Source organism: Acipenser ruthenus, chromosome 40, assembly GCF_902713425.1.
Source record: "Acipenser ruthenus chromosome 40, fAciRut3.2 maternal haplotype, whole genome shotgun sequence".
NCBI lineage: Eukaryota > Metazoa > Chordata > Actinopteri > Acipenseriformes > Acipenseridae > Acipenser > Acipenser ruthenus.
Window position 1 is genome coordinate 5,772,555 of NC_081228.1, and position 19,573 is coordinate 5,792,127.

The following is a 19,573-nucleotide window of genomic DNA, read 5'->3' on the forward strand; positions in this document are numbered from 1 at the left end:
GAAGTGACTAATCTTTATTAATGTAAATACGGTTACATATAGCGATTGTAATAAAGTGTGTTCAGCATTAAGTACTTTATTTTTCATTATCGCTTTAATGAAGACTAGTTGTTTGTACATTCTGCTTGCAAATGAACAATTAAGGCTGGGCCAATTTTAAAAAACAATTTAGTTGTTTCAAAGCACAATGAAACCAATTGTGCTATTAATTCAGAAACCTGAAGTATATATTATGAACACTAACAAGTGATGTGTTTTTTTATTTTTTTTCCTCTGATAACAGACTCAGTGTCCTCTGTTATCAAATATCCCTGTAGAAAATGTTTCAAACCATTGATACATATCAGTACCATGCTGTTTCCCATACAGGAAGATATTGGAGGAGCTGTTACACCTCGTTATGTATTTTCAGAGACAGTGCAGGTAAAACATTACATAATACAATGTTATTTCTGTGTCCCCTCGTCAGTTGGACCTCGCATGGCCGTGGAGCCCCAGTCTCTTCTGGTTGATCTGGGATCAGACGCTAGGTTTAACTGTGCCTGGACAGGAAATCCGTCACTCACCATAGTGTGGATGAAGCGTGGATCAGGAGTGGTATGTTTCTATAGGAACTTGCACTTATCTGCTCCCTATTGTACTGTATTTAATCCTGCACTGAACCCAACACTGTTATCTGCTCTTGAACTGCCCCGATATCAAATCGTACTGTGTTTTGTAATCGCTTTTATTAGGACTGAAGTCACTGTATTTTGTACCTTGCTCTTAATTGTACTGTAATTCTTGATATGTATTTTTTTGTATACAACTGTAAGTCGCCCTGGGTAAGGACGTCTGCTAAGAAATTAATAATAATAATAATAATAATAATAATAATAATAATAATAATAATAATAATAATAATAATAATAATAATAACTGAGCTTGGTAGTTATTGCCTAGAAAGAGTCTACTAGGCCATGTTAGTGTGGTTTCACTTCTTAGACTGAGAGAGTAGCTAACAGAGTCGGTAACACTGCGTAATGGACTGCAGTCTTAGCCCAGGCATTTCAGTACAATGTAAACAGCAAAAAGCGCACCTGTTTTGTCTTGTATATGTGCTGATTAATGCTGTTACTTAGTTAGTTATTGACCTGTGTGTCTGTGTGACTGAAGATGCATGATGTGTAACAGCCTGATTATGTATGAGACTGGTATTTCCTTCAAGTATGTGATTCTGTTCTTCTAGGGGCAGGGGGGTATCTAAAGGAATTTTACTTTTCTGTCCAATTCCTTACTCAATAAGCACTCCAGCATACCACAACATTCTACAGAACAATATGTATTTGCTAGCCCCAGACAAGAAAGGGACGTTTGCAGCAAGAAATGCTGAATAGCAAGTAGGGTACGGCGTGCATTGTAGGTCCCTTTTATGAAAAAATGCTTTCAACATTATGTAGTCCTGTGCAGTTACATTTGAGAAAAACAGACACTGAAATTGATCTAAAGGTGAAGACAATGAATTAGCTACTCAGCTAAACGTTTCCCTTTTTTTTCAAATCATGTTTTTCCATTGCAGCAAAGAGTTACAATGAATATTGAAGACAGGGATTCTAATCTATAAATCGTAGGACTTGGATTTATAGATTGTTCCGCACACCATCTATCTGTAACATGTGGCCCCTTCCCCGTCATCCACAGGTGCTTAGCAATGAGAACTTCCTGATACTGAAGACGGTGAGACAGGAGGATGCTGGGAAGTACGTGTGCCGTGCAGTGGTCCCCCGAGTGGGGGCGGGCGAGAGAGAAGTGGCCCTCACAGTCAACGGTAAACTCCTTTGTGCTTGACCTGAATGGCTGTAACTAAGAGCTAAACGGTTCTGTGGCTTGGAGGTTAGAGCTGAGTACTGTTTAACAGTGCGGTAAAGCGATTAAAGCTGGTAAGTTATCAGCGGTTTGACCTGGTGGATAGCACAGGTGGCTGGGTGGTGGCGTGGTTTTGTGGTTAGAGCTGTGGGATTTTGGGGCAGCGAGCCCTTATTATATGAGAAGCAGTATGGTCTTAAAGAGTTGAAACTAGGGTGACTAGCTAGAATTATTAAACTGTAAGGTTTCTAATAATGATTATCTAAACATTGGGCAGATGTGTAATAATTAAGACCTCATTTCATTGTGTTTTATAATATTTAATCAGCGGGCTGGTAAATTTGGAGTAGAACACTAGCTGTATTTATTTAGAGTTAGATGAAGTATTTCGATCGGCCACTGTTTTAAAATAGCGCTCTAAGGGACATGCGGTGTTGTGATCAGAGGTGAAGATGTGAATGCAATTCAGCCGTGTCCTGGAGCACAGGAACTTAAAGACAGTGTGACCATATCTCAGCAGAGCTTCGTAACGTAGTATATTGGTTCAATTAACTTTAAACCCCAAAGGGAACTGTTGAGTTAATTTATTGCTACCATTTGCCAAAAACTGATTTCATCAACCTCCTTATACACTACATCAGCACCTTTTTACTTAAAATGCCTCGTTTGCTCTGCACAGTCTTTAAGAGCAAACTAATTGAAATAAGAGCAAGCTTTAGGATATGACTATGCATTATAGATCAAGCAATATAAGGTTAGTTGAATAGTCAAAACCTGAACAAGTGCTTTTATTTAAAGACTATTGTGTGAGCGTTCGGTGAGCGTAGAGAACATTTTGCAGGAAAAGAATGATCTTCTGTGAATGGCGAGAGGTTCAGGTCAGGATAGAGATGCACTCGGAGAGCAGGGGGGATGCACCAGGCCATTCTGACTATAGCCAGTGTCCTTCCTCTTTCATGAGGCAGGTTTCATGAATATTAAGCCTTGTTGAACTATTTCATTTACACAGAGCAGGGGTGGCCAAGGCTGGCCCTTCCATTCCTGGTCTTTGTTCCAACCCTGTTCTAAATGGTTTAATTGAACCAATTAAACCTCCACTGAGACCCTGAAGCAGTTCATTCTATCATTGTCTCTGTTCTTTTAAACCTGGAGTGGAATGGCCTTCTGTGTTTCCTCCACGGATTGCACACCCCTGATATCGAGGGATTTATTTTAACGATCTCAATCAAAGGCAGATCACTTATAAAAGCTGATCATAGTAAACTCATGGCAGAGTGTAATACAGCATGGTAAAGCATCGGTAAGCAGTGTAAAGCACAGAGAGGTATGGCAAGGCATATTAAAAAGGCATGTCAAACCTGGCTAAACTAAGATGAATGCATTGTATAACCATGGGGAAAGCATGGGAAAAGTGCAAAAATACCATGCAAAAACAGTGGGAAACTGAATACTGGCAGTCTTAAACTTAGCAGAGGTTTTCCACTTGATTTATAGATACACTTTTCTTTTTACGAAACTCAATGAAGATATTGTGAGATTCGCAACCATAAATAAAATCTGCTTAGACTATTGAAAAAGGATCCACAGCCTTTAAATAAAGTGAGAGTTCTCATTCTGCCACAATAAGAGGGATTCAATGAAAATGCTATTGCTCAAGCGATAAAGGATAGGGCAGCAGTGTGGAGTAGTGGTTAGGGCTCTGGACTCTTGACCGGAGGGTTGTGGGTTCAATCCCCAGTGGGGGACACTGCTGTTGTACTCTTGAGCAAGGTACTTTACCTAGAATGGGTAATTGTATGTAAAATAATGTGATATCTGTATAATGTGATATCTTGTAACAATTGTAAGTCACCCTGGATAAGGGCGTCTGCTAAGAAATAAATAATAATAATAATAATAATAATAAAGCATAAAGCACACACCTGACGAAATGAACACCAGCACTATGTCAGTCGCTTTATCCAACACACAGCACCACAGATCACCTCTCCCCAGCACACAGGCACATATTACAGGCTCCCCTGATCGGATCCCAAGGGACCAGGGTAATTTAATTAAAATTAAATAGCTTGCAGGAAAAAGCAGTTTATGCAGAGCCCACTAATGGATACATATTGCTTTGTTTTGGTTAGCAGCCCTTCCTCATGTGTGTGTGTGTGTGCGAGGAAATCAGATGTAATTTGTCAAGCAACCCAGCGAGGTACGGGCACATTAGTTGCTGGAATATGACTGTGGCACCATTCATTCAAAGTCCCACGGGGCTCGTCATTTATTTATAAGGGCAACAAATTCCAGACGTAGCCTTATTTATATATCTATAATTCATTGGTGGTCAAAAAGTTCTGAATATATATGCATAAAAATTACTATCCTACATGGAAACAAAATATATTGCAATATTTTGGTAATATATTGAAAAATATAGTGCAATATATTAAGCAATAATAACTGCATGACGTATCAAATGTACGAAGAGGCAAGTCTTACGTTATACCACTCGACTTCTTATAGTCTAAAAAACCCATTTAATGAGATTGCAGTAATCTTGCCACAGATGGCATACTCTTTGGACTAACATCCAGTGTATTAAAGAGTTCAGCCTGTAAACTGGTAGCACCAGTGCAAAGACAGAGTTTAGTGTTTAAGATCTCAGTGTCTAAGGTGTTGGATGAAGCACAGGTATATGTGGAAGGCTACTGAGAGCTCTGTGCAGATAAGCAGGATGGAAGGATCCATGTCAGATATTCTGGAAGGTGGAAAGAGCTCAGAGTGTGTTACATGTGCAGTGGATTTGCTTTGTATATGCTCTGTTTGCACTGGAGCTCTGAACAAACCTCGATATTGATTAGCTGCACTAAGTTTGCTTCATATTTTTACCCCTGTGTACAATAGTATTGGTTTTTACTTGAATGTATCTGTTATGTAGCTCACAATGCAACCATTGGCTTAGTGTTGTGTTTAATCTCGTGCTGTCTTTATCTACTCACCGCCCCCCCCCCCCACACCTCCCTCTCTCCCCATTCCTCCCTTCCCCTCCAGAAGCAAATGAATCATCTGTCAGGCAACCACAACCACACATTTATTCCACAGACCTCATTATTTCTGAATGAAACAGAAAGCAAAGGACTCGTTTTGTTTAAATCACGGCACAGTTTCCGTGGAAGAAATTGCCTCCAAAATGTAATCCGGGCGATAAAGCCGTCTAATTAAATTCCTCATGCCGAGTAACAAGAGCAGAGATCTAATGCAAGACCAGCATGCACCTTGCACATTTACCATGCCACCTCGCGAGGAATTCCTCTGAATACATGTACCAGGGAATAGGACGCGAGAGGCATTGCTCCACCTGCATATTACAGGTTGCAACATGCTCCCCTTTAGAAGCTGGGATTGTTTCCCTGTTTTCTGTTCTGTTACATCGCATTTGTATGCAGTGCAGTTTGCACAAGAACGGCCTTGGTTTTAATAGGTGTCCCGGTAGTCACAAATTGAGAAGCTGCCTGTCAGAAACCCATTAAAATGCTAATTTATTTTAATTGGGATCTGCTAATAAACTGCAATTACGGCCGGTGCGTGGGGTGGGTGGAGGACAGTAAATGAATCGGTTGCTCCTGTGCTTTGGACTGCAGGGCATCAATTTTCCGCATTTAGCTTAGAGTGTAGCAGCATGTTAGTTCAATGTGTGGACAGTGACGTGGAAGAAAAGGGGTTCGAGTTTCTGGTCCGTAGTGCTTGAGAGTTGCGCTCTGTGTCCTTTATATTGACGTTGGTCTGATTCCCATTCCTTTCTAGGTCCCCCAATCATCTCCAGCACCCAGACCCAGCATGCACTACACGGGGAAAAAGGACAAATAAAATGCTTCATCCGGAGTACGCCACCTCCTGACCGGATTGTGAGTTGCAGTCTCTTCTCATAGCGATAACAACCCGTTATCGTAGCACGAATGTGGCTGACTGTGGGGTCATCAGAGCTCAAGTGGACCAAATTCTTCCCCAGAATCTTTTCTCCCTTTGAAAAATGGCCTCATAGACAAATAACGCTGGTAGCATCTTTAAAATTAAAAATTGTTTAAGAAGGATTTCCAACATAAAAATAATTAATTGAGTCAATCAACCCCCCCCCCCCATCCCCATTGGGTCATTTGATCTGGAAATACCCTATGGTTGAATATGGAGTTCACTACTGTACTGAACATTCACAGAACTCTGAATGATGACATCAGTTATACTCATTGCCTATACTCACCAACCATGAGGTCACATCATTGCTGTCCCTGATGGAAAATTCTCCCAGGTTTATAGTGGGTTTCTTTGGAGTTCATGAAGTATCATCAAACCTCTTGAAATCCCCATGGACGTTCCTTTGTACTTCATGAAAGGCTCATGAAAGTTTCTGAACCTTAAGAAGAACAACTCATAATGAATTATTCAAACTTCATGACATCCTCAGGGGTTTCATGAAGTCTGCACGTTACCACATAATCATTTATGAGTTTGGCAAGGTCCAGTTCTTTAGAAAGTAGACTGGTGTCCTAGTGGCCATTTAATTGGACATCTTTCCTGTGGTCTCCTCATCACTTTCCTCCCCTATATGAGTAAATCATCAATTGAAAAAAAACAGGAACCAGAATATAGAAATAAAGTCTTGTTCTTCATTGTTCTTTACGTGTGTTCCAAGGCCTGGTCGTGGAAAGAGAACGTTCTGGAATCAGGAACCTCCGGCCGCTACACTGTAGAGACGGTCAGCACTGAGGAGGGGGTCATCTCCACACTGACCATCAGCAACATCGTCCGGGCCGACTTCCAGACCATTTACAACTGCACAGCATGGAACAGCTTCGGCTCCGATACCGAGATCATCCGGCTGAAGGAACAAGGTGGGAGCCAAGGTTCGACAACTCCTCTTCTCTTTCTGGGATCTAGAGCTAGTGTGGAGGGGGGAGGGGGGGTGGACATGAGGGGTCTGCTCAGCAAAGATATGCAGTGGCAAACTTCTGGGAACTTCAGGAGCTCATAGATTGGTTTGGTAAGAGGCAAGCCTTGAACTGTGTGAATGCAAACAAAATATATTGAAAGCCATTGATGTAATCTTCAGATCACGCTTTACGAACAGACATATTTCTGTTTCTGTGAACCGACTCCAGTTTTCAATCAGAGCGGTCTGATGCAGTGAGCAGATGCTCAGAATATCAGCCACCTTGATTGGTAAAGCACCTAATTGAATTACATGGGGAGTTTAGAGGATATTATGATTGAAATGTTTATTGAGCCCGCTATTCTTTTTTTTTTTTTAGATCAGTTACATTGTACTGTATCTGGGGTTTATTGTAATGAGCTAAACCTCAGCACTTCAACTCTTTTTTAATCTCGCTGGTGTTTTCACTCAGCCTAGGATATTTAACCCTGGTAACATCACTGAATACAACACAAATCAAGTTGAAAAGGGTATGAAGATGAATACGTTTTAGGTTAGTGTTATTAAGGTCAGCCGCTGTTTATATAAAAAGATCCTCTTTTCAAGCCATGACGGAATGATTAACCTGTTGAAAACACTCTCTGGTGTGATATTATAGACATCGCTTTGTGTTCTCCACAGAGTCGCTCCCTATGGCAGTCATAATCGGCGTGGCGGTCGGGGCGTTCGTTGCCTTCATCGTTCTCATGGCAACAATCGGAGCTTTCTGCTGTACCCGTTCACAGAGAAGTAAGTGCTATGGGCTCGATATCAGATGTAGGAGGGTTCGCGTCCTCTCCAAAGTCCACACAAATTCCAATGAATTCCATTGCCTGCCGTTCTTCAGATCTTTGGAGGGTAATGGCCGTGGTCAGTTCCTTGCTAGGGTGCACCATGCTGCTGTTGTCCTTCAGATCAAACAGCCCTGCATACTCCACTGACATTAACGATCCCATCTCCAGCAGGAGTGTTAACCGCGGTGCTCACCAGCAGGGGATAATAAGGTATCCTGCAGCAGAGCGAGGAGGAATTTGACTTTAAGCCACAGGGGATTGTACCACCTACTGACAAAACCAACAGTCCTTCACACACCACAGCACAGCTGGCATGAAGCTTTCCCATTCAAATATTGATGAGGCCCATCCCCGCTTAGCTTCAGAAAAATGACATGATCAGAATACAAGGAAGGTGGTGTGGCAGTGACTTCCAGTGATGCTACAGGATCACCTACAAAAGTATAGGGGGCTGTCAAGCATAACTTAGCTCACACATGAAGGAGCGCAGTTGAGCCTTTGAAGGGTATGTTTGTTTCATATTTGTACGACTTTGGTACAAGAAACATGATTCACGCTCAAGCAAGCAACAGGTGGTGTGTGTGTGTGTGTGTGTGTGTCCGTGCATGTGCGTGTGTGTGTGCGTGTGTGTGTCTATATATATACTGTATATAAGTGAAAAAAATAACTTTTTTTGGATTTACACAAAAGGTTTAAATGCTTAAAAATATATATTATTATTTTCGTTTTTTTTAAAACAAAGTCTAATTTCACCTACTTCAGTAAATGTGCAGCTCTTGATTTGGGAAAGCAGGTGTTGGGCTTGTCTGTGATGGGGCAGTTAGCTTTCCCGGTGTATTTAACACATTTTACCAACACATTGCGTTTGCTTCCCTTTCAGATCTGAAAGGTGTTGTCTCTGCAAAGAACGATATCCGCGTGGAAATCGTACACAAGGATCACAACGCGGCCAGAGAGACAGAGGAACACACTGCCATCAAGCAGCTCATGGTAGGTGATATTGCACCATGTGTAACACTCATGACTGTGCAGCCTGGATGGAGCACATCCCTTCGACAACGTGCACCTCATTCATACTACTCTAGCAAAGCAGCATCATGCACAGTACATAGCAGACATTGAATTACACCCTGACTTTCTTCAAATATCACATTTTAAAGCCCCAAGAACAGTGTGCTGTATATATTCAAATACACATATTTCTTTCCTTGTGTGTTCTGGTTCAGTTGTACTGGTGGTAGTTCGGATTTAAAATATGAATGTCTGTGCTGGATAATGTTATGGTTCTGCAGCAGTGTGGTAGAACAGAGACACAATATTCTGGATCATTTTAATACTGTAAATAATAATTGCGTTCACTCTGCCCTTTTGTACCACCTGCTGGACTGATGTGACGATACAACAGCTTTCCTTTAGAGGATCAGCCAAGGCTAGGCGCAGTCTCTAAGATCTGATGATATCTTCATATTCCTTAATCCGGCTGCAGTCAGTGATGAGAACCTGTCGGAGCTCCACTCGCTGGTGTTTAAAAAAAAATCAATATTGAAATTGCAATCTTAGAATAGCTACAGCTGCCATAGTCTTTCAAAAGTGTCACACGCCAGCTTTAGGAATCTGTCGCTTTGTATGAAACCTAGCAGTGGTGGAACAGGGTGTGAAAGTCCTGGCGGACGCTTCTGACTTTTAAACCTTCGCTGCTTTCTGTCACTGTCTCCTGTGTTTCTCCCTATATTGGTGAGAGGGACTTTTTATTTAAACAGCAACGGGACGGTCAGAAAACAAATCATGAGAGGTGTTCTCCAAAGACAGGGAGGGAGGTTGTGGAATTGCATCAGATACATGACCCATTCTGGTAGTGACCCACAACATGTGGATGAAGATATCCTTCTGGTTGGCTCTTTATTGCCTCCCGTTATGTTTGCAGATTGAGAGAGGGGAGTTCCAGCAGGAGTCAGTCCTCAAGCAGCTGGAGGTTCTGCAGGAAGAGGAGAAGGATTACCAGCACATCAAGGTGGGTGTGCACACCCCTGAGAGGGGATACAGGGAGGCCTGCTGGACCACGGCTGTCACTACTGGTGGATTCTTCAGGAATATGCCTGAATATTTCATGAACATTAGGACTTGGTAATGAAGCTTCATTTATTAAAGTTCATCACATAAAGCTAGGCTGGTTGTAACTTACCGAGATTATTATTGGAATGATCTAATAGCGATGGGTTTAAATACCATCACCCTACTGCAGCGGTCCATTCCACACACCTCAGTCAAGCACATTCTAACATCATTTCAAAATGAAAAATAAAAAGGTTTTGCACTTAAACGGTTTAAAACAGATATGCAAATACTGTACATGGAGCACATCCATTCAACCAAAACCAATCATTTTCCATTAAAGTCTTCCGAATTGCCTTTTCTGGTCATACCATGACTGTTTACTCAGCGAAGTGAAATACTTGCCTTTGTTAAACTGCACGCTAAAAACGAAGGGGGCATTACGGACAGACCCATGGCCTCTTGTTGCTGAATCATTTCCCAACGATGTCTTGAAAGTTTCACAAAAAAATAACGTTACTCTGTGTGTCTGTTCTATGTATTCTAAATGTGGGGATTCAGGTGATGAAAGGCTGTATTTTTAATAAACTGTAACAGATGTCAAAACTGCTGTCCTTTACCACTGTATAAATCCTGTAGGCGTTTTTCCCCAGCCTGAGTACTTATATTGATACTTGTATTACCATCACTTAATAGAAGAGAGAGAGAGAGAGAGAGAGAGAGAGAGAGAGAGAGAGAGAGAGAGAGAGAGAGAGAGAGAGAGAGAGAGAGAGAGAGAGAGAGAGAGAGAGAGAGAGAGAGAGAGAGAGAGAGAGAGAGAGAGAGAGAGAGATGAATGGGGTCTGCTGTAGGATTGCAAGTGTTTAGATTTGCCATTAATTTGGTCATTTAAATATACCTTCTACCCATGGAGCAGGTGGAGTTCAACAGATCATCAAAAGCATTCAGTGATGCTGGTTAGAAATGCACCAAACCTGAATGCATAACATTGCATGCAAGCCAGACACATCCCTGATAGATCGGAAATTGCTCTGTTTAATTGAATTTTCTTTTGGGCACAGCAGCGTAGCCAATTTAATTAGAAGCAGCACAGAAGCAAAGAACAATATTTATACATTTTAACAAGGCAGCTTTCATAAAAATGCACTGCTTTTCTAGTTGATGAAGACAGACATACAGGAGAAATGTGCCACAACTAGATTTATTATATCAAGTCCTGCTTCACTTTTGCTCGGCACTGAAGAATCACCAGATATTCCCATTAGGTTTGACTTGGTCTCATGTTTTGCGTTTTTAAGTTATGATCATGTCTAAGCCTAGCTTGATGCACAAAAAATGCATCTGAGATTTTCTGAGAAACTGCTTCAGAAATGCATGGATTCTATAAGGGCTTCAGCAGGGATGTGTCATTTTCTGTGCTTTTAAAAGCAGACAAAGCAACCAGGCATGCTGAGCGCAATTAGGGCTGAAATGGCAATCTTTTCCACAGTGCTGTGCCTTTCCTTTCCTCCTCCCAGTGTGCGCTTTCATCACCTCATTTTGATTTTGCTGACGGTGCGTCACCGCTCTCTCTTTTTCAATTTCTTTTTGATCGTCGCTGTTCGCTGCATCCCCGTCCCCGAATCTCTGCACTTCCACTGCTGCTTTCTTCCCAGCTCTTAGATGTTTAATCATCAGGGATAATGAAACATTTTCTTAGGCTGTCATAGTTATGCCAACTTCCAGTGATTAACATCACACCTCCTGGTGATGCTGGTGTACAAACGACACCTCTGTCTTTGTAGTTGTTCTTAATAGACTTCTGAGTTACACTAGCAAAAGATAAACACCCACAAAAGGCGATGGCAGCTTTTACTAGAGATTTGCTATTATTTTTATTGCATACATTTGTAGAGCTAAGGGCCTTTTAATTTGTCACATGAATACCCAACTGCAGGCAGTTCAGATGCACCAAGCATTATAACATGTGGGTTGTTGCAAAGCATGTCTCAAGTCAAGATTGCACGACTGCAGAAAGCAGCAAATTTGTCAAACTTTTTTTTTTTTTTTTTTAAACAGTTTGACTTCTTGACGCAGCTCAAGATTTATCAAGGCTGTCTGATTTGTTGCTAACTGGATCAGCAGGTGTTTGTGCAGACTTCCTGCTTCATGTTGCTTAGCCATTTAGAGATTGTTTAACTTCATTTATGAAGCTGATTGTTTACTTTATTTATCTCAGTTTTCAAGAATTCATTTATGTTAGCCTGACCCCGTCTGAGCTAGGCTTTATTAAAAGACTCCAGGGTGTATAAAGAAAATCATTGCACACAAAAAATAAACCACAAGACAAGGTACAAAAACAGCATGCTGTACACGGCTGATAAATGAGCTTTTTTATGTTCTTTTAATATCTGTGCATTACAATTGCAAAATTAAGCTTATCCTGTACATACTGTTGCAGCAACTATGTCTTGCTAGCAAGCTCTGTAGTTGAAAGTGAAATATTAAAAGATATCAGTGTGATTTTGCCCTTTATAATTGATTTTAAAAAATGTATTTGATAACACTGTAGTTTAAAACAAATTATAAATGTAAACGTAAAGATAAATATTATGTGTGCCCCTAATTAAAATGGGTTGTCCTTGCTGACTCTCAAATTAAAGTGCTTTTCTTTCTGTTCTTTTATTCCCGGGAAAACACAACAGGATCCGACCAACGGCTACTACAGCGTGAACACATTTAAAGAGCACCACTCCACTCCCACCATCTCCCTGGCGGCCAACCAAACAACGGAACTGCGGAGCTCCACGACAGCCGCCACGACGGGCAAGCAGAGGGTGCCCACGGGCATGTCCTTCACCAACATCTACACCACGCTGGGCACCGGCCCCAACCGCCTCTACGACTACAGCCAGCGCTTTGTACTCGGTATGGGCAGCAGCTCCATCGAGCTGTGTGAGCGGGAGTTCCAGCGGGGCTCGCTCAGCGATTCCAGCTCCTTCCTCGACACGCAGTGCGACAGCAGCGTCAGCAGCTGCAGCAAGCAGGAAGGCTACGTGCAGTTCGACAAGGCCAGCAAGGCCTCGGCCTCCTCCTCCTCCCACTACTCCCAGTCCTCCTCACAGAACTCTGACCTCACGCGGCCCCTGCAGAAACGCATGCAGACGCACGTGTAGCAACCCCTTCGCTGCTGGGGTTCGCCACGGTCAAGGTGTCCTATTCCTAAGGACTTGTTGAGGAGAAAGCGGAGCCTCTTTAAAAGCACATCATTGATATATCTTTTTTTTTTGTATGTTTTCTTATTAGGAGGCATCGTTGCCCAGAACTGCCACCCTGCCTAGAATAGCCCAGTGTCCCCTGCGATGGTCAAGCGGTTCCACCTCCTGATCACATGCACTCTTGAGAATGGGCTTCCTGAAGAATCCTGCACTGAGCTCTGGTTTCTGTCTGAAGTTCTGTGCTTTATCTTATCCCAGTAGAAGTGTCATTACTGTCAGTGCAAGATTTCTACATTCTGACCAGGCACCCCCACTCCCCCCCTTTGAAACTGAAGACCTTTCGGAAAGTAATTCTCAAACTTTAATTTGCGTTGCATTTTTCACAGCGTTTCTGACACCCTGTGAACGTTTTGACACCTGAATCCACTTCTTTTGCCATTTTAAATCCTCGTAGGATTTTGGAAGGTTTCCATTTCAAACTCATGCCATTTTTTTCTTGTACAGATCAAAATTCTGGTTATTCTGAAGCACAAATACTTCTGGGAGTTAATTGGGATTCATTTTACAGAAACATGCTAACTGGCCTAGTAGTGAAGCTGGAGTGTATCACCAATGGACTTACTAAATGGTTTAACCTGGAGCTCTCAGTAAGAAACCCAAGGCAGGCAGTCTAATTTAGCCAGAATACCCCTTTCTTCACTATTTCTTTTATTGTTAATTTATTGTACAGTATGTGAAACAAACAAAAAGATGGACTTTTCAAGATCCCATAAAAATAAATGGGTATACATGCCTTCAAGATACATTGTCAAGCTTCAACGCCAACAGTCTGGACCGGAGCACACACTTTGGGCAGCAAAGGTGTCTATAACCGGACTGCCATCTGGGGTTGATGTTACTCTGGGTTGACCAAGGGATACCACTGACGAGAGCTCTCCTGTTCTCCATGTTTGCATTGTGCAGGCCAATAAGATTGGTTCTTTTGTTGGAAACTTCTAACAGTTCAAGAACTCCCCTATTGTTCTTATGGTGGAACTGTGCTTGAGATGCTGTGTTTCCCAAGGGACCAGTATCAGTAGACACCGGAAGGGACAACAGACAGATGCAAGAAAGCTTCCACTCATCTGTATGCACAGTCCAGTGAGGAGCTGGTTTCTGCTCTAGGGAACTGACAGGTGGAATGTTATCAACTGTGTGACTCTCGAAAGTGCAGTCTTTCATAAGATTAATGATGTTTCCTCTTATTCTTTTAAATTGTTAATCCCACCTCTCACCTCTCCTGATTGGATAGTTAATTAAGGGACATTTCTGGCTAATGCAGCCTAAACACTCTCCCCTGAAATACATTATTAAACAGCTACATCCCGTCACAGCCAATCACAAGAGAGCTAGGAGGGTTCCCTGTCGTAGAGATTGAATTGTGATGCAACAAAATGAGCGACCAATCAGAAGATGTACATTTTGATTATCTGGCAAAGGGTAAGGACTGTTGTATGGTGGCAGCAAATCCCCCATTTGGTTCTGTTAGAGTCCAGCAACATGTGGTACAGAAAGTACTTCCTTCTGAATAAAACCATTGCACACTCAGTGTTTCCAGCTGAAGAATATCTGTATTGAGGAGTCACAATAGAAATCTCATACCACAGGACAGACGCTTAAACCAAAACAGAAAAATGCACTGTTACAGATTTCTCACATACTGTGATGCATGTTTGTGTGACAACTAAAGTAACATGCAATAATACAGTATAACCATTGCTAGAGGTACGCACAATAGCGAAGTGGATTGTGATAAATCACTGTGGTCTCTATACAGACTGTAACTCAGTTTTGCAGTCACGAACATATTAAAGCATACATAATAGGAAGTCAAGGCAACTAGAGTATGGATGCAACACTAAATATGTTTATCATGCACAACAATAAATCTGAACAGCCAGGCAAGTTACTCTGAGGATTAATCATTTACAAGAAAATGTCTGTTGTACTGTGTTGTTTTCCTGTGAAATGGTGCCACCATTTCAAACACAGCAGAGAGCATAGCTCCTTCACATTCGGGTCTTCAGTGCAAAGTCATGGAGTGTTGCCGTTCTGCATTGAAGCTGGCAGTGTTAAGAAATCTAAATCTATGTGTGTTATAGACAAAGAACAATAGGTATGGAATCAGTACAAGTGTCGGGGTCAAATGAACTCCAGGTAGCTGAGGACAGAAAGAACAAACCCTTTGCAGACCTCACAGACTTCAAACGCTGGCTGCTTATAGGACCTTGATTTTAGTTTGCATGGTCCACCAATTCTCTGGCACAGCTAATTTCTTCCTACCACTACAGTCAATGTAGCGTGAACATTTCTCCCTCACAGTTTGATGTCATCGCTATACAGCTCATAATGCCAGATTCTTCTAAGCAAGTACAGTACAAAACAAACCCTCCTTGCCCACACCAACTATACACAGAACAGTTGCATTAGGTGTTTATGTGAATGTTCCCTGCATAAGACAGTGGACCTCAGACAGTGGTTTGCTTTGGTTTATTGGCCAGCATTTGATTCCAGAACCTTCGTGCAGAAAGTGAGGTCATGGCGGACCATGGACGTCATGGCAACGCTGTTTAGACACGCAGACGATACGGATGAGTTCTGGTGCTGCTCAGAAGACACAGGTCCCCTTCCGTGCTCTGTGAGGGCAATGCGTCTCACACCGGAGGCAGACAGTTCTTGTGCTAACAGCCTCCTGTTGAACAGTGTCAATAAGGAGTGGATTCTTGCTGTGTGCACTTTCATGTGTTTAAGACATTTCAATCAGTTTTATACTTGAGTAGTGGAAGTTCAGCTGTATAATGGGCTAAAATCCATTAGCAAAAGAACAAAAAAAAGGAATTCTATACTAGGCACTCAGTAAATATTAGAAATGCTTTGTGTATATAATTTAGAATTCTGGGGATCATTTTTTATATTTTAAATAGAACACTTCATTCGGCATGGTTTATGGTATTGACAATCAGAAGGATCTGTTCACCTCTTGAATCTGCATATACTGTTGGCTCTTCCTTTTGCCAACTAGAATGCAGCCGTACTTGGCCGCCACATTGGAGGGGACAGATTCTTTAAACAGGGCACTTTCCAAGGGAGAGCAGTCTGCACACAGTGGCTAAGGGCTGTTTTCTTTGATTGTATCAGGGGACATGCTAAACTGATCTACTCCCATTCTCGATTCCTTCTACTTCCAAAGCAGTCTCCTCACGATGTGCAAGACCGAATGGTCTCTATACTAGCTGAATGGGGGGGGGGGGGGGGGCTGCTTACTGCAGTAATAGGTGGTATATACAGTAAGTTGATTGAATCATCCGCTCTTGGTGCACCTGGTGAGCACATGCTTCCTTTTTTGTCACAACAAATGGATGACACCGTTTTTTTTCTTTTAAAGTTCTTATCCTTTAGGATCTTGCAAATCCATCCGTTTTTGTGCAGCTCTGTATGTAATGGGCTCCTCTTCCGCCTTGAAAAACATTGCTGTTAGTAAACCGAATGGATTAATAATTTATAACGCCTGCTGTTTTATGAGTTGCCTAGTGTCACAAGCACCATATTTATCATAAGCACTCACTGGAGGAATGAATCTAAATGGAAAACAATGAATCCTTTTATACATCAGGATTTTAGAAGGTTAGTTAAACACCAGATGTCTGCATTCCTTAGTCATACACCCGATCTAAACAAAAAGAACTGCTCAATCCAGCTCCCTCTTACTGTGCTCAATGCTAACTCATTGCTGGAGGCTCCCGAATTAAAAAGCATTTATACTGTTCTGTAGCAAACTACCCCTGGTATGCATCATTGTAGAAATGCAAAAAGGAACCGACAATGACAAGTGTTTCGACTAGAAGCCTTTTTCAATTGAGCCACTAAAAGATGATTCGCACTTTACCACTAGGGAACCAAACTGGTGACATACAGTGCGTACTGGGATCCTTCTGTATTTCGGTGACTTCCACATCAGAGTATCGTGAAATGTTGAGAAGAGCGATGCGCCTTGTATTGTAAACTTACAGTCAACATGGCCTGACCTTAAAAGAACCGAATCGTGAGTCAAAACTCATTTGAGACTCAGAAAAAAGACTTCTCGTTGAAGAGTCTACTAGTGTGCATGCTGAAGGGTAATCAACAGGGGTGCATGTGCCATATTGTGCATTCAAGTGGGAAGCAACCAAGGAGAGACTGGCTTGAGTAGAAGAAGGAACACGAGAATGAATGGGATGCTCCATTTCTGTTTCGTGATAACCCTTTTTTGTTTTTTTTAATCTCCGGTTATTTTCAATAAAGGATGAAAAAGCCACTGCACACATTTTAGATATTAGAATCCATGCTAAAATCAGCACTTTACTGTACCTAGGTCAGCACTTTGTGAAATGTGTGGTTTACACATTGTGATTACGTAGAAGCTTTAAGCTCTGTGAAAGACCTGGGGATTTAATCCAGTAGTGATTTGGGTGTGGCAGTGTAATCTTTCCTCTGTATATGAAACTTATGTAATGTAGGCCTCACAGGCTGTTATCCCGATTAAATGACCAAGTTACTGAAATGTAACCTTTCACATAAAGCTTGGAAGCCAAAAGAACGAGGTCCACATTCCCCCAGACTTGTCATTGACTCTCTGGGTCAACTTTTGGGCAAGACAGCCTCCTCAAATCCTGCACCTAAGTTGTAAGTATGACCAATTAACAGTAACTGTAAAAAAAAAAAAAAAAAAAGTGTATTAAAAAGTAAACCACTATTTTCATTCAGTGTGCCTCTCTGTATTTAAGTTTGTATTTAAAAAAATAATAATAATAACAAAAACAAAAAAATGTTGTATTTTGCCTGTATTGGTCTGTGAAACAATGATGTTTATCCTCTGTAAAGTATATTTGGAGAAACAAAGAAAAAGAGAAAAAGACTCTACCTTGTTGTTACTGCACTGTTTGCCAGATTCCATTAAATCCATGTGTGGTCCTCAGTGTAGTACACTTACATTGCACTATAGTACAGTACAGCATTCCCATGTTCATTGTGTCTAGGGTAGGATGAGTGGCAGGCAGAGCGTGTGTGTGTGGGAGGGGGGTCACCAAGAGATGCCTCTCATAATGTAAAATGAACCCGGCACAAATATATTATACATCACTAGACTTAGGCATCATATTTACTACACCTCCCCTGATATCGTTTGTTAAAAGACAAGCTGTTTTTGGAAGAAAATTAATTTCAAAACAGCTGCCATTTATTAAACGATATGAAATTTAACTTCGAAACCTTAGGGTGCAGTTCACAAAAGCGATATGAATCCTTATCATTAAATTTGCTGGTGTATTTGTAGCCTCATTTTTTACAGACGCAGGTTTTTAGTCTCCGTAGGACGCAACCAAACACCTGCAGGCATGAGGTCCGGCACAAGTGGAAAGAATCGCTTTTCAGCTTTGGCATTTACATTTCAAATGAGCTTATGAGCTGTCCCAGAAACACACCACATTGAACCACTTTCTGTAACTGAGGCCCTAGCCCAGCGGTGGGATACGTTAGGATATTTTGTGCATAGATTTCTTTTGCAGTGGTCGCGATCCTGTGTTGCTATCTTCTGTCAGTTTGGCTCAGATCACTGGGCTCTTGATTTTCAGAAAGATGCACCTATGCAAGCTCAGGCTACAGGATTGCATGCATGTATCTCTTTGAGGATCAAGCCCACTTCGTGACTCTAAACGCCCTGTTGCCTGCAGCCAGGGACAGTGAGGAATTAACCGTACATTGTTCAGAAGTCAGCAGGGAAAACAACAGGTAATTCCCACACGCATTGCTTTCTGAAGAGCAAGTACTGTAGCTGTTTGTTTTACCTGTCCTGAATCGTTTTTTTTTTTGTGTGATTACTCAAACGCTGCGTCTCTTTCTGTGTTAAGGGGTTCAGAAGCTCTGGAGCTGCTGCTCAGTTGTGGTTGTCCACTGCATACATACAGTCTGTAAGTGCACAGTTGTGCCAGGAAAACTACAGCAAACGTGTTTCCAAAGTGGCAGACCACTAGATGGCGCTGGCTCGTAATTCTATAAAGACCCTGGCTGATCTAGCCTATGTTACCTGTATCTGTAGCAGGCAACTAGAACTCCTGAACTCAGTCAATTTAACACACATTTTAACACAGTACTTCAGTGATGGTAATTAGAACTACTCACAATAATTGCAAAGGTCAGTTAAAAAAAACTATTAAGAAATTGAAATTTGATGGAGCTTACTCTTTAATGACTGCCCTATTCTAAAATGTCACCAACAAAATTAAATTCAGGGCCAGAGCTGAGCTAAACGATTCAACAAATTAGCAAAATGTCATGTCAACTACCAATATCGGTACTACCAAAATAAATAATAATAATAATAATAATAATAATAATAATAATAATAATAATAATAATAATAATAATAATAATAATAATTGTAATGCACTTAAACACTACAGCATTAGACTTTTACATCTGAAGAGAGCAAATTCACTTACAAAACACATATACAATACATCTATACAGAAGGAGAAAGCGACAATGTCGTAGCTAATTATTAAAATAGTGAGTTTCTAGTTTATCAATTGCTTTTCTTCTTTATTAAGCATGTCGAGTGATTGATGAGTATCCTGTTGGATCCTGATTCTCCTTGGATAGAGAGCTGTTTGCTGTTTTTGAATTCTCTGTACACCCACGACTCAAGAGGTATCACA

At 41.5% G+C, this 19,573-nt stretch overlaps 1 protein-coding gene across 2 annotated transcripts in view; it reads left to right on the top strand.

The window, feature by feature from the left end:
* The window catches only part of LOC117397161 (kin of IRRE-like protein 3), a 159,286-nt gene extending 141,510 nt beyond the window's left edge, over positions 1–17,776 (top strand). Inside the window, exons 8-15 of one of the 2 annotated variants that reach the window (XM_059010085.1) lie at positions 470–597; positions 1,681–1,807; positions 5,638–5,738; positions 6,524–6,722; positions 7,442–7,549; positions 8,474–8,583; positions 9,518–9,604; positions 12,330–17,776. In XM_059010085.1, coding sequence (XP_058866068.1) covers positions 470–597; positions 1,681–1,807; positions 5,638–5,738; positions 6,524–6,722; positions 7,442–7,549; positions 8,474–8,583; positions 9,518–9,604; positions 12,330–12,800 — 1,331 coding nt within the window. In that variant the 3' untranslated portion in view covers positions 12,801–17,776. Of the gene's footprint in view, positions 1–469; positions 598–1,680; positions 1,808–5,637; positions 5,739–6,523; positions 6,735–7,441; positions 7,550–8,473; positions 8,584–9,517; positions 9,605–12,329 lie in introns of both variants that reach the window. The other variant, XM_059010084.1, reaches the window with a different exon arrangement.
* The last annotated feature ends 1,797 nt before the right edge of the window (positions 17,777–19,573 follow it).